At 34.6% G+C, this 24958-nt stretch overlaps 2 protein-coding genes across 3 annotated transcripts; one reads left to right on the top strand and one right to left on the bottom strand.

Annotated features, from left to right (window-relative positions):
* Positions 1-1423: 1423 nt before the first annotated feature.
* Positions 1424-3367, bottom strand: LOC112526759 (gibberellin 2-beta-dioxygenase). The gene is made up of 3 exons (XM_025137174.1): positions 2991-3367; positions 2555-2906; positions 1424-1736 (listed from the first exon to the last, which is right to left on the bottom strand). Exons 1-3 carry the CDS (start codon positions 3365-3367, stop codon positions 1485-1487), a joined length of 981 nt encoding a protein of 326 aa, XP_024992942.1. The 3' UTR covers positions 1424-1484.
* Positions 3368-14459: 11092 nt separating this feature from the next.
* LOC112526570 (katanin p60 ATPase-containing subunit A-like 2) lies at positions 14460-24958 on the top strand. 2 transcript variants are annotated; one of them, XM_025136911.1, is made up of 11 exons: positions 14460-14754; positions 15359-15547; positions 15718-15770; positions 16602-16667; positions 16780-16887; positions 17414-17480; positions 18491-18575; positions 21266-21426; positions 21841-21942; positions 22890-23109; positions 24711-24958. In XM_025136911.1, the coding sequence occupies exons 1-11, from the start codon at positions 14716-14718 to the stop codon at positions 24842-24844; spliced, it is 1224 nt and encodes a 407-aa protein (XP_024992679.1). In that variant the 5' UTR covers positions 14460-14715; the 3' UTR covers positions 24845-24958. The 2 variants fall into 2 exon arrangements, with proteins under 2 accessions (XP_024992679.1, XP_024992680.1); XM_025136912.1 differs by having other exon boundaries at positions 14547-14754; positions 15386-15547.

Below are 24958 nucleotides of genomic sequence, written 5' to 3'. Positions count from 1 at the left end.
GTGTTGTAGAGAGACAATATCTAGCACATCAAGTTTTTGGGTTGCCAGTGGTAGGAGTAATCTATAATTATTGAGAGATTGAATCTTGAGAAATTGATTTTTATACCATCTTTGTTGTTTGTCATGTGTCTTCATATATGTACAAGTACCAAATCTTTGAGTTTATCATTTTTTTAACATGGATCCAATGAGGAATTGTTTGGGCAGTATGGATTTGTTTTTTGAGAATGTTGTGATGAAAATTATTTCTCATACATTTATCTTTCGAATCCCGAATCCCATTGTTGCATGAAAGATAATAATTGGGACCAAAGGGCCTTCAGCCTAGCGGTATCATAGCCCTTGGCATCCTAGGAGGTCAAGGATTCAAACCTCCTGGGAAGGTGTGTGAGGAAGGTGTGTGAGGAAGGTGTGTGGGTTTATTTGTTGCATTTGCCGTATATAAATATTATATACTTCAAAAAAAAAATTTGGGACACCTCTAACTTTAATACTTTGACTCAATCATGGTAGATGCATCCCAATTTGTTTTCAAGTAATCAAGATCATGACACTTTCATATCACCAACACCTCCCTACCAAGATTGGGGTAATAATTATTCTAATGCTTTTGACCAATCTTAAGAGGAGCAAGTTGATTTTGGCCTATCTACTAATCTCCTCTTCACACACATTGGTTGTTTACTAATAAACTAGCTCCAAAACTATGTTTTTTTAATAATTAATAAGTTTAATGATAATGTGAAATTACCTAAAAAGATAGAGTGTTTGGTCATTTAAGTAAAATATAAGGTGCAATAATTATCTCTCTCTCTCTCTCTCTCTCTCTCTATATATATATATATATATATATATAGGGAAGGGTTCAAACGAGAACACATTTATTTTACGAGAACGCGAGAACACCATTTTACTATATCACATGTGAAAGTATTATTCCATCACATATATATGATACACATGTGATGTTAAATCAAAGACGCGAGCAATTTTCGATGTGATCTTGGAATGTTGGTAAGTATATTTTACCTAATAAGTGCTTATCATATAAGATTTTTCTCTTTTACTTATCAGGTGAGATTTTTGGTCTTTGTTATACATCTTACCGAGTAAGATTTTTCGATCGTTGTCATGCTCAACGGGTAAGCCAGGTGAACTCCGGTAAGTGCTTTATGGGTAAGCATTTGGTAAATGGTATCTAAATGAGCACTTATTTACTAATTTCATCTTCACATACATTATCATCATTGCTTAATTACTTTTTACATTTTTAATGTTCCATTACCTTTTACATTTTCGAACATAATTTCACCTGATTTTGATATAAATAAGTATGCATATATCAACATCCGTAGCGAGCAATCCAAAAAGAACGCATGCATTACATAAATTGTAAGCGTAAGCTTTGATCTCGTAATTATTAAATTCAAGCTCTTGATAAACAAAAAGCGTTGGATGAGTTGACTTTTAACAACAGATGAAATCTAAGTATGGAGAGGTTTGTAAAAGAAAGAGAGTCTATCATCAGCCAACCTAGTCTTGTATGTACATGATTTATACTCAAACCAGGTGAACTCATCGTACAAGCTTTCTTCGCCAGGCTCCATTAGTGAATCCAACGGTGAGATCTTCTCCATTAATGGTGGACCTCCGAAGTATATCATCGAAACCCTTGACTTCAACCTGTCTGCAACCACTCTATGCCTTACACTTCTAAACCTTCCATTTGTCATCACCTTCACCAAAATCAACAATCTTGTTTGTCAAAATCATTGTTTTTCATCAAATAATGAATATAAATTTAAAAAAAAACTACTATTAAAACAAGGGTTAAAGATAAAGAAGACCCAACTTTTTTCTAATATTCATATACAGCAAATATTTATTGGAGGCATGCCCCTTTTCGAGTGGGAAAAGACCCCCAAGTAAAATCAAAATCTGAAAATTTTAAAATTTCACCCTAAAACTTTCTCCCTTTTTTACCTTGGGGGCATGCCCCCTTTTCGAGTGGGAATAGACCCCCAATGAAATCAAAATCTTAAGAAAAATCTAAAATTTCACCCTAAAACTTTCTCTCTCTCTACCTTGGGGGCATGCCCCTTTTCGAGTGGGAAAAGACCCCAGTGAAATCAAAATCTTACTAAAAATCTAAAATTTCGCCCTAAAACTTTCTCCCTCTTTCCCTCATGCCCCCCATCTTTTTAGCTTTGTGCCCTGAGTGATCCTATATTCTAGAATATCCAAGGGGTAATAAACTCAAACCAATTCGTATAGAAGTAAAATAAATAAAATAATATCAACGTGTTATTTGGTTTAACCAAAATAGTAATAAAAAAAATAACCGAAGACACAAGATATGTAAACAATTTTATTTCTTGGTTGTTATTCTTTGCAATTAAAAAATGATTCAAGAGACATGTAAACAATATTAACTTATATATTTTTAAAGAATTTGTATTTAAAGCCGTTAAAAATAAAAATATCAAGTAAAATTAAATTCTCTTTAAATACACAAATAGAAATCTTTCCATTTATAGAATCACTACAAAATTACCTGCAATAAATCATCAACGTTGACGAAGAAGGAGGAGTCATCAGGTGGGACTGCAACCCATGTTCCATCAGCCAGACAGATTTGGAACCCTGATGTGGTGTTAGATCTTGCAATTGATATAAGGTGTGGGTCCGTATGTTCTCCAAAACCGATTTGATTCCTGCCCCGACCTTCCGGGTCCGTGTCCAGGTCCGGTGGATAGTGGTTGAGCCTGAAGACAGTGTCGGCCTTCTCATCGCTTAACATCCTGCTTAAAACACTCCTTGGCTCTATCTTCAGTCCCTCTGCCATCAACTCCAGTATTTCACACCCCAATTTTCTTACTTCTTCCACATACCTTTTTGCTAGCAACCTTCATAAATATACAAATTGATTATTTTCAAGTGATGAAAGTATAGACACTTTGATCCAATTTTACGAAGAAAATAAATCTTACGAGAAGATTTTGGAGTTCGTTGGGAAATTATTGGAAGCGAGGAGAAGATATTCGAGACCCCCAATGTCTCCATTTGGTCCAATTTTGTTGCTACCATACCCTAAAGGATTTGGAGGACAATACTTGTTTTTCTCGGACGGGCTCATGTTGAAGAACCCAAGGGCTTCGTTTTCTAGTTCCGCCACCAGCAATGGCGGCACGCCATGATTGACGACCTTAAAGAAGCCGTAAATTTGGCAGGCATCAACGATGAGGTTCTTAGCGTCGTGAGGACGCGAGAGGTCAATTACTGGGATACCTGTAAAATGGTTTTTGTTTAACTTGGTGGTGCATGATTTTACGACGGGATCGTTTTTGAATTGTGGTAGCTTCACCATGTTGGTGGTTTGTTGGCGATTTAAAGAGGAACTATCTGCCTACTTATACAAGCTAGGGAGCAAGGAGTAGTCTGTAGTCAGTATAGCATATGCATACATAGATATACACATGCATACATACATACATATTTGTCTATATATACACCAAAACCGACAAAAATAGCATGTAGTTATGTACCCACGGATGCATCCAAAATCAATGATATCATCAAGTATGTAAAAATTATACAAGTTTTTATTTCCAACTTACTTTATTTGTTGACTGATACTTGTCGCCCGTATAATACCTTCTATCGTTGTACCTGTATGTATGCATAAATATATATAGTAAGTATATAACTCTCCCTCAGGTCAACTACATACTTAGATGCCTCATGCATGCTTTTAAAAGAAGCAAGTTAAGTAATTGCTATGGATTAATGTGTTAAAATAGAGGGCAAAACGATCATGGGCGCATTTGAAACCAATTTTCAATCAAGTCATGGCTTCCCACCATGTTGTTGATCAAGAAATGACACCAGAAGTCCAGAAGGGCAGAGGTTCTACAGCATACATATAACTTCAGTTGCTTGAAGTCTCTCAAAGAATTAACTGATCTGAGTGTTTTCAAGTTACTTATGTGGTGTATAAGTTGATCATGTAAATGCAAAACCATTACCAATCAAAATCCCAACCTCAACCCTCTAATTGACACTAGGACAAAATAAACAACTGCAAATCAAATCAATCTATCATGACATGTAATAGCAGCAGATAAACCTATATAGAATGGCCTTGAAAGGGTTGTTAAAGACAAGAGAATTCATATAATCGGTTCGATTTAGAAACAAACAGGAGCTGTATTGGTTGTTGAGTTCAAGAAATTGGTCGAAACAAATCCACAGTTGTAATTTGTGTGATACTCCTGCTTTCAGGAACTCAAGATTGGGCTTATCGTTATCAATCAACCAGAGGTAATGTTGCTATTAAGTTTTTTAATGCCTGTATTCAGTTATCTTTGACATACGCATTCTAATAAATTTTGCAGCCTAAACCAACAGAAACAACAAATATACCAAATACCAGTAAGAATCTATATAAAAACCCTTAAAGTTTGGCAGAAACTAGGTTATCATATCAATCACAGATAAACAAAATCAGATTTAGCCAATCCATGCCACCAGTTGCCATGACGAGCATTGAATTGAAGTAATCCCAAAAGTAGACATGATCATTGTGCAAATTCTTCACTTCAGGCTCCCGGAAACGAAACAAAATGTGAAAGTAGATGTACGTCGATACCGAAAAATTAGGGCGAAGTTTGTGGCAGAGGATGGGAATTGAGAAGTTGTGGAGATAGGTTTTGGAGCAAGAAACGGCATTCAGACCAAACGAGACCACCGTGAGTTTACCGGCGACGGTGACTGTGGACGCCATTGAATTAGAATTTTCTGTATATGCTCAGATAATTTTAGCGGCAGTTTGGTTGGTTTTGAAGATAAAAACACAACATGGATTATTGTGTCATTTTTTTCCGTACAAGCTATTAATCTTTTACATCATCAAAATATTATTAAACGGTCATTTATGATAGACTAAATAGGCTTTAAATTTCATTAAATTCGTTAAGGGCTTGTTTGACAGTTGCTGAATGATTTAGTTCAGAATAGTTAAGAGGTTAGAATGATTAAGAAGATCAGAATGGTTAAGTGTTGAATGAAACAAGGTTGTTTGGTAATTGTTCTCTGAATGACAACAAATTATCATTTTAACTCTCAAGAAATACAATCAATTCTAAATGGATATATAGAAAAGATGTTGTTTCTTCATATCAGTATCAAATCCTCAAGAAATTACAAAATGTCGGTAATCCAATCATCATTAACATTGTTACAAACATGAAATAAGCAATAAACACCATCAATTTCCAAAGAAAAATGCTAAATTCCCTAAACCAAACCCTAGGCTTATCGAAAACACATACCAGCAATAAGGAGAGGACGCAGCAGTAAGGAGGCTGTGGAAGGCGACCGGAGACGGCGACGTGAGGCGGCGACGAGAGGTGGCGACGAGCGGCGGCGACAACAGGCCTACTGGAAAAAGGCGACGTGAGACCTGGAAGAAGAAGACCGACGATCGTAGGGTGGGGGGAGCGATTTGAAGACCGGCGACCATGTGTGGGGGGAGAGATTTGAAGACTGGCGATCGTAGGGTGGGGGAGGGGCTGTGAGCGATGTGTGAGGAACGTTGGGAGAGAGGGCAAAGATGGAAAAAGAGAAGTCTGAATGGTTTATTGAACCCTTAGATGCAAAATGGTTAAAAGGGGAAAATGTAACCATTCAGAGCCATTTTTTTCCCAAACAACCTTGACCTCTTACCGATTAAGAGGTTGACTCTTAATGTAACCATAAGCCAAACAAACAGCTCGTAAAACATCAATAATGATGGGAACTCTCAATTGTCATATTTTCTTTAATCACTTCAATAAAATAAAAACCTAAAAACTCCATAACTAAAATTCTTATAAAAAATTATTATTTACACCCTCACCTATTAAAAAAAGTCAAAAAAGACCTACTAATAACATTAAATAGTCTCAAAATTTTTTAAAAAAATTCTCAAAATATCTTTGTTTGAAGGGTATGTAAATGTTGTTTTTACAATTGGGTACGTTAACGGTAGTCATTACGTCAAAATATCTTTGGCAGAAGGGCACTCGATGTCTTCTATCGTGTCACATTGGTTTCGTTTCAAATATGATTGCGCAACCGCGTGGGCTACTCCGTACATGACCCGAATAAATAAGTACGAACAACTGTTATCTAGTAATTGTACTACTGAATTTGTTGATTTATCAATTAACTTATTTTGATGATCTTTTTTGTATTAAATTATTTTTATCTTTGTAGCTTTAAATATTTATTTAGAGAAATACATATATAAATTATTAATTAATTAAAAACGTTAACAATACAATCATAAAAGGTAAAAATAATTTTATGGTTATTTGAATTAATTTAGAAATAGTTAGTTGGCAAAAATTTATTATAAAACATAAAATTAGAAAACAATGTTGAGAAAAGTTATAAAATATAAGTTTATAAAACATAATTTTTTTAAAAAAATTAATGAATTTTTTTATTAGTTGACTTTGACCTAAGAGATAGAAAGAGTGCATTTTACCAATAGGGAGGGATGCATATATCTTCACCCCATAAAAACCTTCATTTTCATTTTTTAAGAAGATATAATTTCATTTATGGATTATTAAATTTAAATATAATTTATTAAATTTCTTTTTTCTACTATTTTGAGTTTAAAAGTATTAATACAAAAACTAATTAATATTATTTTAAATTAAACTTGTAAATATAAATTTAATAGCATATAAAAAGTAATCTGAACATGATAATATAATAAGGTGATTAAATAAACTTGTTAATACATATAAAAATTTAGAAGAATCGAAAAATAAAATAAAATTAAAATTATTATTTTAAAATAATTAATTTTTATCAATTTTTATTTAGATGTTTATAAATTTATTTGCAAATAAAATAAAATGGTTAAGAAATAACAAAAATAATAAATAATAGAATAACAGAAAAGGAATGTATACAAGAATTTGAGTAAGAATCTGTGACTGAACAAGAACCTATATCTTATAATAGAGATTTTTATAAAAACCCTAAGATGAACCTCAACAAGAACTTTCATTGTAGATGCTCTTAATTTGCTAACAAACATGTCATTAGGACTACTGACTGATCATGGAAAACAGTTTTTAACAAATTTCTTTTTTAACCAATTAAAGAAAAAAAATATATTTTATTTTCAATCAAAAAATATATATCTATACTACATTAATAAGCATTTAAGACAAAGTCTTAAGTACAAGTCTTTAACCACAGATTACAACCATTTTATGCAAGATTTAAAAAAAACTCTTAATTACAACTCATCATGCATGTGATACAACTTTTTATGCATTGAGTTGCAAATGTTTAGACCTTCTTTTTCTCTTATCTTCCTTTTCCAGGAAAGTTCCTTCCCCGCCAAAACAGTTTGAGTAAGGTCAAGATTCCTTTCTCTATTTTTCTTCTCTTTTATGAATCTTCCTGTGCCAAAACCAAATCAGTAAGGTCAGCCATATGCTTTCTTCAATTGCTGCAAACCTTGCACAAATTGGCGGTTCCCAAGAAGACTTCATCGCTGCATATAGCCGGACTTTGGAGGTTTTGATTTCTCCACAACTTCTTCAAAACCCTAGCAATTTCTCTGAGGTATTGACATTCTTCCTAATAATCTTGCTTTCTGAATTCTCTTTCTCTTCCTGTTGTGTGCATTCTCTATCCATTTTCTGGAATCTTTGGTTCATTTTTGTTCTAAAACATGTTCTTGATTTACATGGAAAATCGGACCTTACACTCGTGTTTCATTCTTGTTCTAAACAAGTTCTTACTGTTTATTTTGGTTCATTCTTGTTCTAAATTGTATGTGTTCTAAACATGTTCCTACTGGTTCATTATTGTTCCTACTGTTGGTTTACATACTTATATTTATAGCAAACTAATTGGGCAGGATGCTCAGTAGATTGGAATATTGATCAATGAGCATCTAGCTTAAAGAAGACAAAAATAAAGCTAGTTGTATCCATATATATATATATATTGATGCAGAACCATTCAGATCCCTTATTTTGCTCTTTTACTATTTGAAAAAAGAAACACCAAAAACAGTTAATCAACAATGCTTTGGTATATGCTTTGATAAGTTCATTCTTGTTCCTACTGTTGATTTAAGTACTTATATTTACAACAAACTAATTGGTGGTTGAGCAGCAAAAACACACACTATCAAACCTGCAGATGCTTGATGGCAGTGAAAAAACACACTCAAAGAGAGAGAGAGAGAGAGAGAGAGAGAGAGAAAGAACATCTAGTTGTAAAAAACACACCCAAAAACAGTTCCATGATACATGTTCATGAAATTACCTCAAATTCCTGTGCTTAAGTCTTTATGTCTTATCATAAGACATACCCACACCCACATTGATTCAATCATTGTTACAACCAAAAAATCACCTCCATAACTGAAATCATCATCATGGAGATCTTCAGCTTCACTCTTGATATTAAACCATCTCTTTAGTGTTTTAGGCCAAGAAACCTTAAATCATTCACAATGAGTAAGAACAGACCTTGGTTTTCTTGCAGTTTTCATCTCTTTAGTGTTTTAGGCCAAGAAACCTTAAATCATTCACAATGAGTAAGAACAGACCTCGGTTTTCTTGCAGTTTTCATCTCTCATTGTTCCAAAACTTCATATATATATATATATATATATATTAATTTAATTTAATTTAATTTAAAGAAAGTAAGGGGGCCTTTGGTTTGTCGGAATCTGATGGAATTGGAATGGTCAATTCCGTTGACCAAATTCATTCCAATGTTTGGTTACCATGGAATGAAATTGAATTCCAAACATTCCCTCGTTTGAGGATTTCACTATTCCTCCCTAAAACTGATGAAATTGAAATCCATTCCATCAAAAAAATATGTAAATAACAAAAATACCCTCATCAAGAATTGAAATCCATTCCTAAAACTGATCAATTACTGCTTATGATGCTCGCCCTCCAAACTCTTGATTCAAAATCAAACACCAAAATCAAACCCAATGTAAACGCAAACTCCAAAATCAAACCCAAATCAAGCTCTATTCATATTCTGAACCAAAACCTATTTTCAAAATCCAAGATTCTGTTACAACAATGGTGAACCCAAAACATCGACGGAAAAGAAATCCAAGTTTGTGAACAGGTTAGAACCTAGATGAAGGTAGAAGGGTTTTGGCCGGTGAGAAGTTTTGGAGACGGGGGGACGCCGGTGAGGGTAAAAGGGGTTTAGGTTGTGCAGGTTTTGGGTTTGGTCATAGAACAACAGAGAGTGAGATGAGACGAGGAGGCGAGTAGTAGATCTGAATCAAGATACCTGCCATTTTGCCAGAGACAAGCAGTAGACCTGGATCATTTGGACAGAGGCAAGCAGTAGACCTGGATTATTTTTCTGATTCTAGGTCGCCGATGAAACAAAAACACAGAGAAAAAGAAGAAAAAGAAGAAACACAGAAACAAATTTATGAGGTTGGGTGTGAGCTGTTAAATGAAAGGAGAAGGGTTTTTTTGTAATTAAAAAAAAATAATTTTAAAAAAATATCAAAGAAAGAGTATTTTTGTCCTTTTTCATAATTTCATTCTGATTTTGTTGTAAACCAAACAGGCAGATTTTAATTCATTAGACAAATTACATTTCATTCCTATCAACCAAACACTTGGTCAAACCTGATAACATTTCATTCCAATTCCTTTAACAGATTTCATTCATTCAGAAATCATTTAGCGAACCAAACGCATCCTAAGAGTATTAGGGTGCTACCTTGGTTGGGGATGGATTTTTATTGTGAATTTTTGTTGTATTATTAAAACAAAGCTTTGCTAGGATTTCATATGCTAGGGTGCTTCAAAAGTGAACTGAACAACACATATTGTTGATTACAACCACTTAATCATGCTTTTGCTTCATATTACCCAAAATTCTACAAATAATTTCATCCATCTAAATTCTAATCATGTTGTGGGAATGATCAAGATGATTGTATCAGTCTTTACTAGAGTTTTAACAAGATGCTTGTATCAGTCTTTACTAGAGTTTTTATCAGGATGTTTGTATCATTTATTTTTGTGGGAATACTTGTGTCAAGATCTGGTTCCATTCTTGGACTATTGGTATACATACTTACGAAGCATTTGACAGCTTGTGGATTTAGCTCTAAACTGAGAGGTAAGAATACATTTCCTACTAGAGTTTTATCAAGATGCATGTATCAGTTATTGGTTTTGCTGTAGAAATGCTTGTATCAGGGTCAGGTTCCATTCTTGGACTGTTGGTATACATCAAATTTATATTGATGTTAAAATTTGAAATATGACTCTTTCCTAAAAACCAACCAAACAACCCTGTTACATACATAAAGTCCTCTACTATGCTGCTGTTGTCATATACCCTATGTGCCTACTACTGCTGTCATATCCCCCTGTCCCAACACTGTACCCTTTAGTTGTTTGCTTATTTTTGCTTTGAGATTCTAAAACACAGCACCAAATATGTTTTAGTCTCTTTGTACATGTTTTGTCATGCTCCTGTCAACAGAGCTATTTCTTCATTGTTTGTTCATGCTCTTGTCATTAGTATTAGTTGGTTTGTTTGTGGCTTGGGGTGTGAACAGTGCATACAGAGGTCTAATAAAATTAACCACACTGCCTGAAAGTTGGTCTTACTTAATAGCATCTCACTAAGCATAGAAATGGTATACTTCTGCCTAAAATGGTATGTACCAAGTATATTTATGCACTTTTACTTTTTTAAGCATATATTTTGTAAGCCTTTTCCCCTGTCCCCTAATTGTAAAATGTCAAAATAAATACAAATGATGGGTAAACTTTTAATGTATGTGGCTTAAATTTATTGTCAGTTTGTTGAAGTTATCTCAAGTTAGCGATGATGGAAAATTATGTGAAGATGTTGAATTTTTGGTAAATGATGAACTTTCAAGTTTTGAATTTATTGTCAGTTTGACTATTTGGCATGAAACTTTATATAGAATCAATTTGGTTAGCGGAAAATTACAATCTAAAGATTTGCTACATGATGTTACGATCAATAATTTAAATGTATTGGTTTGTTATTTTGAGAAATATAGGGAGACTGGACTTACTTATGTCATTGTTGAAGCTAAACATATTGAAAATGAAATTGGAATTGAGCCTGAGTTTCATATAAAACGTTCTTATTTTAGAAAAAAAAAACAGTTTGATGAGATTCCAAATACGAAAAGAGAACAACAATTTGCTCAAGAAACATTTATAACTGATTATTTTCTAGTTTTGGTTGATATGGCTCTATCTCAATTGAAGACTAGATTTGAGCAAATGAAAACTTTTGAATTGATTTTTGGTTTCTTCTTTGAGGGGTCAAGGTTGGTTTATTTAAATGATGATGAATCTTGAAGTTGCATTACCAAATGGTGATGCTTGTGATATTGATAGGAAATATTTATTTATGGAATTGCAAATTTTGCAGAAAATGTTATCATCGGAAGCATATAAAGGAGGAAAGCCGTGGACATCAATTGAGATTTTGGAGTTTGCAAAGAAGATGGATATGTTTCCATCTGTGTTTCTTGCATATAGGATTTTGCTGATTGTACCTGTCACGGTAGCATTTGCTGAAAAAAGTTTTTCAAAGCTAAAGTTATTGAAGTTATATTTGCGGTCTACCATGAGTCAAAAAATGTTAAATGGGTTAGCAATTTTGAATATTGAAAGTAAATTTTTAGTGAATGTTGAATATGAAAAAGTAATTGATATTTTTGCTTCAAGAAGTGCACCAAGACATCATTTTAGGTGATATGTTTATATTTTGTAATTTGGGGTTTATTTTTTATGTCCCTTTTGTATTTTTCATTTTAATTAATAAAATTCGGCATAGGATTGAGTTGTCTCGCTTGACTAGGTTCCAAACCCTTTAGTAAAATCGTAACTTTCGTTATTTCATTTGCTTAAAAATAGGAATAGGGGCATTTTTTAGCATCTTTGCACAGGACATCAAAAACCTCAGGAACGACACTGCCTTTATATCATCAAAGCCCTATCAGATTCTTGAAAAAAGGATACAACCACAAATGGATACCTCAAAATTACATACTATGATGCAATTAGAAGACCAGACCTGTTGAAAACTATAAGTGTAACATACTAACATTGCCCCCAAAGTAAAAGTTTTATCTTTAAACTGAATGAATAAAAGGTGATCTAAGGTATAAGAGAAGTGTGGATACTGGTTTTCTTCACAACGAGACTAGCAACTTCATCTCTTATGGTACAAACGAGGCGAAAACCAACAAATTAGATTCACGTTTCAGTATTACAAACAGTAGGTTGGGCTCTTAGCATCATGGGGTTCGATCTCTGTTTATGCACGACAGAGTATGCTACATATTGCTTCCAAAATGTATATGTTTATGTTTTCAATAAACCACAATGACATGATCTTCATTCAAGTTCTGGATGATTCAAATGATAAGCTTTTACGGACTTTATCGGAAAGCATCAACGGTGAAAATGAAAAAACCTATATGGATTGTTGAATAAAACAATAAAACCCAAATAGATGATTGAAGCAAAACCCATAACATCCATCTTCTTAGCGTTCAAGTTTCTCGGTCCTTTAGCAGGTGGCTGCTGTTGTGTTGTGTGTAGATGCAAAAGCAAAACCAGATGCTTTTGCAAGTCGATGGTGGCTTGCAGTCATGATGAAGAGGATCCATCTCATGATTTATTTTTGATGGAGATGGTGGTGGCCGACAAGGAATGGATGCAAGAGATGGTGGTGGCAGGAGAATGGGGAAGAGACTATAGATTTTTTTTCATTGATGAATACACTTGCTGCTATATACACTTATTTACATTGGAACCAAACTTGTATGATATTTTTTTAAGTTTAAATGGTAAAATGACAGGTATACCCCTCATCGAATAGAGCTAAGGTTAATAGAGTTAGGTCAAGGGGCTTAATCCATCACAAAAGTAAAAGCATGGTGACCATGTCTATAATTAATTCGTTTGGAGGACCCAATCCATAATTTTCATATAACCACAGGGATGCAATTTGTAATTTACTCAAAAATCATTTATCTCTACTCAATCAAGTTTTAGTTAGTTTTTTTCTTCATGTTTGTTATATTTAAAAAAAATGATATAAAGAATCTATTGGAGTAATGCAGAGAATATGACCTTTGTTTTCTTTATTTTAGAGAATCTGTTAAAGATGCTCTTACATTTTTATGTAAGATTTAATTTTACTCAATGAAATAGATTTATCATTGAGTAAACTACAAATTTGGTCCTTATAGTTTGTCGAGAATAACACTTTTTGTCCTACAATTTTGAAATTACAAGATAATTATCGTGGTTTGCAAAAATGTTCGGATTTGATCTCTACCTGTTAAATTTTTTTGTTAAACAAGGGGCATTCTCGTCCTTTTATCTATCTATCTATCTATATACACACACACACACACACACACACATATATATATATATATATATAGTTTGTTTCAAATACAACCCGTCGCATTTGTACAACTAATGCAATATAATAAATTGAGATATTTATGGAAATGATGAGAGTTCATTTATTATGATTTGAATATTTATGAAAGATGAATATGTTTCATTAATTATGATCAATACTTTATATTAGGAAACAATCAAAACTTCTATGAAATCACGTATTAATCAAATGAAATGGACGGTTGAGATTGAGTTGTATTGGTTGCACAAATGTCAAGGGTTGTATAATAACCAACCTATATATAATATATATATATATATATATATATATATATAATTTTCTATTCAATCAAAATCGATTTTATGAGTTTGGTAACGATATTTTTGATGGAGTAAAAGATAAAAAATGAATACAAGGTCAAAAATGTCTCTCATTTAACAGAACTTTTTAACTGACATTAAAAATAGGTTGAATTTATGATGTTTTTATAGAAACTTTTATGCCAAATATCATACCGGATTTGATGTTACCAAAACAATAAAATGATAAATCAGGTAGTGTTTGGTACGCAGGCTGGACGGGACGGGATGGTACGGGACAGGACAGGACAAGACTAATTGTCTGTCCTATGTTTGGTACGACTAGAACATGATAGAACAAAACTATTAAAATGACCATATTACCCCTAAATGTAGTACAATGTTATTTTATATCATATAATAATTGTAAAATGACAACAAATCAACCAAAATATTGTCATATTAATTTCAGTTCCATATTATTTTACCTTTTTTACTGAAACAAAAAATATCAAGATTTATCCTATTAAAATTAAAAATAGTCTCAACTTATTCCATATTTTTTTTTTTTTGCATGACATGCTATGGGACAATTTTTTGTCCCGTCCTATCCATGTAGCCTCCATACCAACCGCACCGTCAGTGTCTACATCACCCAAAAATGGAGATGTTCATTTGGCCGAAGAATTCCCTTGTTAGAAATGGGATCTGGCACCATTGATTCCCCACATGTGATGTGATCAAAAGATCCCTTTGCATTTGTTTATTTATTTACTCCACAGCTCGCCAAGTATCTACTGCTTGTACTCGACAACTCTTCCCCCATTTCTTTATTCCATGAAAATCGAATTTAGTTAACCACTGGAACATACAACAGCTACACAAAGGATCGTCTTCAGATCTTTCTTTTCAAGTTTTCTTTGTGTCACAAACAACAATGGCGGATGAACCTTCCGTCACTCGTTGGTCCTTCCAGGTAACTGAAATCTGTGTATTTTGTTTTGTGGTTGGTTTTTTAAAATCCATTGTCACGTTGAATTACTTGTTGGTTATCGAATTTAGTCAAATCGGATACGTTTGGAAGTAATCACAACAGCATTTTAGCTGCTAGGTATGGATTTACAATCTTAGGAAAAGTGGAAGTGGCAACGAATTTGCAAGTAAAAATGCTATAATTAGTATATGATTCTCGTTACGGATCATGCATAGCCATAGAACAATGATTGGTCATTATGTGACTAGGGTTGAGAACTGAGAGATTATTCAATTCAACATTGTCTCTTTGACGAAGCAAATTTGTAAAATTTGTGAATCTTCTTAGGGTTTAGGTTTGTTTGTTTATGAATTGGACTGTTAGAAGTTGAGTATTTACTGAATAAACACTCGGATGATGCTAATCACTAGACTTCAAAAGAGATTGTTAACTATAAGCTTTTGGTATTGTTAATAGAGTGCTTCTTTAGGAAAACAAATCTTAAAATGTAAGTCATGCTATTTGCAGTTTATTTTTGGTTGGATCTCTGAAAGACAGGTAACATAAGGTGACTATGTTACTATAATCTTGTTTGTTCTATATCTAGGATTTTAAGATGTTTTATGATATTAAGTTTGGGAGGAAAAAGGAAGTCGTTCCAAAAGATGCTGCTGCAAATGGTCAACAGACTAATGGTCAAGCTTCGAGCAACGGAAACTCATCGATTGCAACCTCAAATGGAAGTGGGCACCCAAACAGCACATCTGAATTGTCAATATATGAACAGTACAGACAGGTATCCCAGATCTGTATTATTGGCCTTTGACTCTTCCTAAAAGAAAAGTTGGTTTTAGCAAGGGAAGCATCAATGCTTTTAAAAAAGAACAATAAGTACTAGTTTCTGAAATTTTGTTTCTAAAGTGGATGACTTGTTTGGTGTTTGTATTAATATTTTGTTTTATTCAGGCAAGAGAGAATTCAACCCCAAATGGAGTTACATCATCGGATGCTGAGAAACCGTATGTTCTCTTTTTCTACTCACTTTGCTTTTCCTATACTACTTCTACACCGATAGTGAAAACATGCTCTGATGCTCTGATAGTACATGCAATTGATAACTTGTTGATTTTGTATTAGATAATCAGAACACTGATGGTATGAATTTCAATGGAAGAGCGTAAATGTATTTTATTTAGGGCTTGTGAACCGCCTATATAGTAGAACAATCATGCCATGCACTAATTAAAGTTCCACCCATCTTACTGTCCTGTGTTAGTCAAATCCCCAAACTTGCGACTAGAAATTTTTTAGTTTGAAAATGAAGAAATGTGAAATAGAAGCTTTGAAGGGAATAGTTGTACTCAGTATTTATATGATAATTATTCTATACAATATGCTTAATGGTCCCACTTACTATGCGAACCCACATAAATTGCTAGAGAGTGGCCACCGTGATTAGCTTGAGACACTATCTCCGTATATACCCGTGAGCTACATGTAGTATGAGAATGGCCATTGTGAGTATAACTTGAGAGGTTAATTGTGCACTATGTGGTATGCTTCATGAATTAAAGACATGACACTAGATGAAAAGGGGATACCCTTTGAATGGTTGTCGGGTCATTGAGACAAATTAATCATGGAAGATTCTTGATGGCATATTTTGGGAATCATTTTTAAACCATATGACATTCGTAAAATGTATGTCTATATTCAGATGGAGGGACTGTTCCTTATGCATAAAAAACAATGAAAGACTTGACTCCCTATGTGGCTAAAGAACCAAATGAAGTATAGCATATAATTTGGAATACCATTGAATTTTGATGTTTGACGTGTTGTTTATGCAGAAGAAAGTCTCTGCTTCCTGCTTTTGAATCAGCAGAAATGCGAACTTTGGCAGAGAGTTTAAGTAGGTAATGATAGACTCGGATCTTGGTGCTCTTATTTTTACTAATTTAGGTAAGTTTAACTTAGTTTATTTGTTCCAAATACACATGAATTGTCTAATATCTGTTGCATATGCAGGGATATTATTCGTGGTAGTCCAGATGTGAAGTGGGAGAGCATAAAGGGGTTAGAGAATGCAAAACGCCTGCTTAAAGAAGCAGTTGTTATGCCAATCAAATATCCCAAGTAAGTATTACTAGTGAATAGGTCAGATTATGTTCTACAGGTTGAAAAGAAAGAACTTGTCCAAGTGCCAAAGTCTTAGTTTATTAATTAAAAAATCAGCGTTCTATGGCTTTTCTAAGAATAATAGACAAAGTGAAGTTACTCACTCGTAGCTTGATTGTTGTATGGATTTTTCATCTATTCTCTTTGTTATTTGTTTTGGTCGGTGATGGGAGTGGGGAAGGATACTGGAAGGCAGGATGTTTCATTGTATATATGTTTGGCATATAAATCATTCATTTGTATGACACATGGAATTTTCGGAGGCTTCATTGATGTTCCTATTATTCCAATATTATTTTTTGAGCTTATTTTTGGTTGTCCTTTTTGGATATTAGAGTTGTTTGACCTCTTATGAATCTAGGATTCAAGCTTCCACTTTTATAACTGCTTTCTCTTTGGTCTCCCTTTAGAACCATTAGACAGAGCATTGATAAGCATGAAACCTGAATAGTCATTGGATGCATGACAACTGGTCCATTTGCAGGTACTTCACTGGTCTTTTATCCCCATGGAAAGGAATCCTCTTGTTTGGTCCTCCAGGAACCGGAAAGGTTTGCATCTTGCACCCCTTTTTCTGTTTTCTGTTTAAGCATTATGATGCTATTTAACTTGTTCTTTTTTGTCTTTGCTAGTTTATCTTAATGTGTGATATTTGTGCTTAAACGGGTGTTCTTTATACCTATGTTATCATACCAGACCTTCATTCTTGGATCTTACTAGACATTTCAAACATGTGTTTTTTCATTGTACAAATCCCACCAAATTTGTTGGATGTTTGCTACCTTCTCGATTGTTGCTTGTTATTAAAGAATGGCTTCATGGACAGGCCTGCTGATGACAGATTATTTTGTGCCTTTTCTGGTGGTGGGGGTAGTTAGGAGTGTGCATTGGGTTGGAATCCGACAGAACCGGACCAAAACTGAAAAATAATGGCATTGAAAACTGAACCAATTTAAATCGATTTTGCGCCAAACCGAACTGTGAACTGAATGCATACGTGGGTTTGTTGACTTTGTTCTATTTTTTTGAAAAATATAAACCTAACAACGCTGTTTCAAGTTTAAAATCTTGAACCGAGAGCTGGTTTTAAGAAAAATCTAGAACCGAAAACCAAACGGAACCTGGCCGGTTCTGGTCCGGTTTCTTCTGGTCTTGGTCCAGTAATTTGGTTTTTATCAGTCTGGACCGGGTTTTGCCCACTCCTAGTGGTAGTCGGTCTTTGCCCATTTGTTTTGAGCAACAAAGATGTATCAGACGAGATGATATTCTCATAAGATAACAGTAGCTACACATATGTATTCCTAATCCTTGCTATTACCATGATACTTAATAATTATACCACCTGTCTATATTTGGAAAAAGACAGAAGAAGCAACTGAAGTTGCTTGTATTTTTTAATTGTGCGGAATACTTGAAATAGAAACTGTGGTACTCTGCGGCCTATTATGTAGATTTGATTAGCTGGCTTTCCTAAAGTTACATCTGTTCTAGAAAATGTTAATACAGTGTTTCTTTCTACTCTGCTTCTCTTTGAACTGAATATATATCTTTGGTTCTCCAGACAATGCTTGCAAAGGCTGTTGCAACCGAGTGCAATACTACGTTTTTCAACATTTCAGCATCATCCATTGTCAGCAAATGGCGCGGTATGTCGCTATTAACAGTTCTTGTACATTGTAATATGTGTTCCTCATTGGGATGGAATAAGGTCTGGTGGTGGCATGCAAGGCAGGCAACAAACTGCATTTTTTTGTCCCACCAATATAGGTGGAACAAAAATCTGTGAGATTGGACAATATTGGTCAATTGCTAAACTACCCATGTCAAATTGAAACCCTAAAAACCTACAAGAATTCTTTCACCCACCTCCTCACCCTCACCGGTCCAGTCCAGTCCCATCTGTGTACTTAGCGGATCCTAACAGAGCCTCCCTAGAATGTTCTCTCTGACAAGTGAAAGCAACAAAGAAGAGTGCACACTAGTAGGTGGTCGCAAGTTGGTGAACATCTCATGATGAAGTGACTATGCCGACTAAATTGTGTAGTTTCGACGAGTCCAATAACATATTAAAAAATGAGCAAATATAAACCCCCAAAAGAAGTTTACACTTGCAATTTATCTCAGAACTGCTTAAGAACCTAAGGTCGGGACTCAAGGGAGCGTACTCTAACTCATCCATAACTTGTTGCAAATGCATGCGGTACTCATGCATGGGATGATCACCCTGAGGGCAGCAAGGCTAGCTTAAGAAACTGAATATGCATGTGGCATACTCGTAAAGCTGGAATAAGTAGCTGACATATGATCCCACAAAGCGTTTGACATGCCATAGCTATAAGGATTTTATCCTGTTTTTGTTCTGCCTGAAGAATACAGAATGTCACTATCAACAGATTGCCATTCAAGTTCAATTGACTTTTTAGAATTCTTAGTCAAATCATCATGCTGTTTTCTGTGAATGATGGTGCACAGTAGTAAACCACCATTTCTATCAATCATTTGATAAAACAAAAGGCATGGGAGACTAACCACATGAAAAATGTGAAAAATAAAGCAGCAAACCAAGTGCATTAAACTAACCAAGCGAAGACACGAAAGATGTTCAGCTAATGCTAAGCAAATCTGGTCATATACAGCCTGTAAAAAACTGCCACCATCCAAAATCTTGAACCAGTCTGGGCCGAATTGATGTTGCTGAAACGACTAGCAACAGAAAGAAACTAACAAATGGATCCTAAACCAAGTATGTCAGATCATATAATGATGCCACTGGTTGGCAGAGGCAGCAGAGAAAACCAGCAAACAACCGAGAACTAGGCACCAACTCCAAGATTACGCAGGCTGTCATGCGCCATCTCTGAAGACCTAAGCAAAAATAATATACCTGAGACAAGCTAATACAAGGGAAAGAGTCAAAAACCAAGAATACACAGATACCAAGATAAGAATTACTGCATGCTAGATCTCAGAATCAAATACCAGAAGATCCTCAGAAGAGGTCAACAAACAAACATGTACTTACCTGGTACCTTCATTAAAGAAGGCGGAAACCAACAATAATAATAGTATTTGAAAAAATCTTGATGGAGCCCTGACGTGGATCCACAAGGCTGCCTCACAACCAAATCATCACGGACCAAGTGGTTAACTTTAATACTCAAGACTACTAAAAGAATTGAAACACAAGTACTAACTTTAACAGTCCAAACTACTAAAAAATGTTACTGGATCCATACATGGATCAACAAGGCTGCCTCACAACCAATCAACATAGACCAAGTGAGTAAATTTTACAGTCCAGACTACTAAAAGAATTGTTGATGTACGTTAATCAGCCTTATCAAGTGGAGGGCATACTAGGAAGTGGGAGTAACTACAGTTATGTTTAGCAGAACTTTAAGAAAGCTTATTTAAAAACTTAAGGTACAAGTATTATCTTATTTGAAACCCATATTCTTGAAGTTTGGAAAATATAGGAATCAGTTATATCTTAAGTGTGGTGTTGTAATAGAGTACCTTTGATTGGATAATATTGCAAAGAATATTATTTTCTGATCTTGAACGGAATACGCTTATCTGCGAATGAAACGGTTTATGTCATAACTTATATATCTAAGATTACAAGTTTGATCTGGAGTGCTGTGTTAGGATGCCAATGTTAATGCAATCAAGTAAAACCACATAGTCGTTGTATTACCATGCCAGTGATATACGTGAATAATGGGATACTCTAAATCATTGGAGTTCTGAGATAAGTCTGGTCATGAACATGAGAAGGAGAGTATAGAGGAACACAACTTTTTAAGCTGAACACTTTTTTCGGGGTTTCTGTTAGAAAGTTACATAAAGGCATCGTGTTAACTTTTCTCTGTCAGCCTGACTTTTAGTTTGTCTCCTAAGTAGGGATGGAGTTTGAACTCAGATGAGTTAACACTTAAAAGATCCAACCTGTTTGCCTGTCTGGCTGGTCTTCAAGCTGAGCCTGCCATGAGCTAATGAGTTTGGCTTGGGCTCATTGTTTGTGTAAGTAATAAGTTAATATATTTCAGGCCTGATTGTAGGCTTACTTTCTTTACACTCGAACATCAACAGGGTAAACTTGAATTGGCTTGAAAGACATTATTTGAATTTTTATGTGCATCTTGCCTATAGTATTTTCCTGTCATACTTGAGCTCACTTTGTAGATTCTAAATATATGGATAAACATAAAGCATAGATGTTATCTTAGAAATTGGATAAAGATACTATACAATTTGATATTTTATCTTGATGGGTATGCTCTTAATATCCTATGTCATGCCACACTTTTGTCTCTAAACATATATGCAATAACAGGTGACTCCGAGAAGTTAGTGAAGGTGTTATTTGAGCTCGCAAGACATCATGCACCGTCAACTATATTTCTGGATGAGATTGATGCAATCATTAGTCAACGTGGTGAATCACGAAGTGAGCATGAATCAAGTAGGCGTCTGAAAACAGAGTTACTTATCCAGGTGAAATTTGTTTCCCTCAACTGCAACTGCCTTTAGATACCAACTAACCTACTATTAGAAGACCATCTTGAATGTCCACCTAGTACACATTATGAACTTAGATATGTGTGTTATTTTTGTTTTCTTAAATTGGAGTTTAATATTATATGGTAAATAATATGCATGCTTGTGTTGGCTTTTGTTATAACTATTCACATCATTATAGAACCATCACAACTATAGGAAGATGAACAATTGCTATGAGTTAGTTCTTTATTTGATCTATTTAGTTATTTTCTGTAATTACATGTTCACAGATCGATCTGATACATATGTATCATATAATTGTTAATATTTATGTGGCTTCTATGAGACTGGCTAAAGTTAGTTTGATCTTCATTTACTTCATTCTTATTGCTTTTGGTTTGATTACAGATGGATGGTCTGACAAAAACGGATGAGCTCGTTTTTGTATTGGCAGCTACAAACCTCCCTTGGGAACTTGATGCTGCCATGCTCAGGCGTCTTGAGAAGAGAGTATCCTTGCCAAAGACTATTTCATTTTCATATTCATGGAATCTTTATAAATGCTTTCTGCTGCTTAATTACAATGAAATGAAGTCAAAGCTTTTCACTAGTGCATGGCCAATGTCATTGTTGCTATTGATATGCATAGATAATTGATAGATTTTATATTATTCAATAAATACGTAACAATCATACAGCAAACCCAAAAATCCTTTTACCCGGAATTAGTTTTTATAAGCTAAATAGGAAGCATATCAGAAATTTTGAAGCATGTAAAGCAATCAAGACTCTGTTGTATCATTCCATACATTTTCTTTATTCTCTTAATCTTCAGACACACACACACATAGGGTCATGTTTAAGGGAAAACCGCAAAAAAAATGAAAAAGTGAGGAGGAACACCCTGGTAACCGTTTATCTGGACGGTATGCACATGTGCATACAAGTAATTTGTAAGCAATTTGTCCGGTGTGCACCTGTGCGTAACATGCACTAGTGCATAAAAACCAAGAAACAACTTCAATTACTTGTATGTACTTGTGCATACCGTCCAGATGAATGGTTTATCCGGGTGTTCCTCGGTTTTTTTGGGGGTTTTCCCATGAACCTCTCTCTCTCTCTCTCTCTCTCTCTATATATATATATATATACACACACACATTTTTTCATTCCATTCCAATTTCTCTTGATTTTTGCTTTCCCCTACCTCTTCTAGTGCAACTTTATGCTACAAGTCCTCTTCAGTGGTGCATCCACATGTCTACAATGGAGATGAACAAAACCATTGCCTAATTACAGTTGCTGTTTCTCTATTTTTTCTTCTTGAAGTAAATTCGAATGTTCTTTAGCCTATAAATTGTAGGATTAGTCCATCTGATTTATGATATTCTGAATTTAGCATGTGAATAGAAGTCCAGATCATATCTTCTTTAGTGCTTCTTAAATTATTATGCAAGATCCTTGTACCTCTTCCAGAGCCTGAAGCAAGGAAAGCCATGTTTGAGGAGTTATTGCCTACAGTACCTGAAGAGGAGACACTTCCGTATGATTTGTTGGTGGAAAAGACAGAAGGTTATTCAGGTTCTGATATACGGTTGCTATGCAAAGAGGCTGCTATGCAACCTCTGAGACGTGTAATGGCTATTCTGGAAGAACATGATATGTTGCCTGATGATGGTACGTTTCGTGTAACATTTCTACTTACATTCTGCAGGTTGTTTTTCTTTTTCCTATTTCTGTTGTCATTTGGGATGGAAATCATAAATTCATTATGTTATTTAGTTGGGAACAAAAGATACGTAAGATGTATAATGTGGGCAGCTTACCTCAAGTTTCTTGTAAGTACTACTTCTGCCTCCGTCTCAAAATAAATGCCCACAATGAGAAAAGGCACAATTTTAAAAAATGTGTAATTATAGCACTTCTTAATTGTTACTCCCTCTGTCCCAAGATAATTGTCTACAATTAAATTGGCACACAGTTTTAGGCATGCCATAATTATTACACTTTTTAGGTAACCTAATTGATTCATCTATCTCATCAAATCTTAGATATTTGTGCATTAATTAAGGATAGATTTGGAGGCTTAGTTATTTGTGTTTGAAAATTGACATTTGTTTGGGACAAACATAATTGGAAACGTGGACACTTATTTTGGAACGGAGGGAGTAAATGACAACTTTACCCTTCATAACAAGGAGTTTACGAACGAATTTCTCCAGCTCATAATTAAGGATAGAATTGGAAAGTAGACACCTACTTTTGAATGTGTACTAGTCTTATTTTCGGATATATGTGGACATGTATTTTGGGTCGGAAGGTATATAATTTATAGTATTGCTGTTTTGTGCCTTAGTCTATATTCCTCATTGTTATTCTATGATCGAAGATAAATATGAATATTCTTAGGACTAAGAAGGCTGAATATGGTTATCCATCTTGTAATGTGTTTTTTGTTAAAAAGCTCATCATAATATGCAAGTTGTATGAGATAAATAATATTTAGCAGTAAAATATATTGGTTTGGTTTGGTTTGGTTTGGTTTGATTAGATTAGATTTGATAATGTCTGGGATATACCGGGTTTGTGTACATCTTATCTTCTAAAGCGTTATTATCTTTTATGAGATGTTGCTTTCTATCAAAAGTGCCTTAGCAGCATGATGGTCCTTGATTGAACCGCTGCATCCGTTGATTTGCTATTCACTCTAGTTATCATCATCAATGGGTGATATTTGGAGCCATAAAGTCGCATAATCCACCTCTTCTCAAAGAGTAGGTTTCTCTCCCAAACCTTTGCAAAACCGAAGAGTCTTTGGTGTTGTTAACAACTTAACATAAGGGCTGTTACCAAAAGTTAAAGAGTCTTCTCCCTCACTTACCGGGTAAGATTCTCGGTCCTTGCCATGCTCATTTGGTAAGATAATTGATATTTGGTAAGCGCTTACCCAGTATGCATTTGGTAAACAGTCCCTTAGTGCTGATTGTCTTTTTATCGTGTAAGAACCTCTTATGCGGTAAAAGATGTTTACCTACACTTCTGACTGACCAAGGTGCTATGTCGCTAACCGAGCCATACGGTGCTTACTCAAATTGTTATTTATCAGTAATCACATACTAAGAACCTTTGGTAAACAACTATTTCTGTCAGCGCTTACTCAAACCGCACTCCTACTTGGTTAGCAATTACCCAAGTTGTGTTGCACCAAACTTATTTTGAATCATCTATGACGTGGTGGTTGTGTTTATTATATACTTATGTGGATAACTTATTTGCAGAGCTGCCAAAGGTGGGTCCAATCAAACCCGAAGACGTTCAAACAGCATTAAAGAACACGAGGCCTTCTGCTCATCTACATGCTCCTCGTTATGAACGGTTCAACTCCGATTATGGTAGTCAGATACTGCAGTGAAGGGAAAAACATCAAGCGTTTGGTTCAATTGTTGCTTCCCATTTTTACCCCCATCTCAACTCTTCCTATTGCTAGTCCATTGCCTATCATAATGTTGAATTTAGTTTACATGAT

Source organism: Cynara cardunculus (genome assembly GCF_001531365.2).
Source record: "Cynara cardunculus var. scolymus isolate 2C chromosome LG 14, CcrdV1, whole genome shotgun sequence".
Taxonomy (NCBI): domain Eukaryota; kingdom Viridiplantae; phylum Streptophyta; class Magnoliopsida; order Asterales; family Asteraceae; genus Cynara; species Cynara cardunculus.
This window is presented reverse-complemented; position numbering and strand designations above follow the sequence as displayed.

Coding starts and splice junctions, on each gene's coding strand:
- LOC112526759 (XM_025137174.1), bottom strand. CDS start 3,367: ATGGTGAAGCTACCACAATTCAAAAACGATCCCGTCGTAAAATCATGC. Junction 2,907..2,990: donor ACGAACTCCAAAATCTTCTC/GTAAGATTTATT, acceptor ATATTTATGAAG/GTTGCTAGCAAAAAGGTATG. Junction 1,737..2,554: donor ACGTTGATGATTTATTGCAG/GTAATTTTGTAG, acceptor ATTTTGGTGAAG/GTGATGACAAATGGAAGGTT.
- LOC112526570 (XM_025136911.1), top strand. CDS start 14,716: ATGGCGGATGAACCTTCCGTCACTCGTTGGTCCTTCCAG. Junction 18,576..21,265: donor CATTGTCAGCAAATGGCGCG/GTATGTCGCTAT, acceptor ATGCAATAACAG/GTGACTCCGAGAAGTTAGTG. Junction 23,110..24,710: donor TGATATGTTGCCTGATGATG/GTACGTTTCGTG, acceptor ACTTATTTGCAG/AGCTGCCAAAGGTGGGTCCA.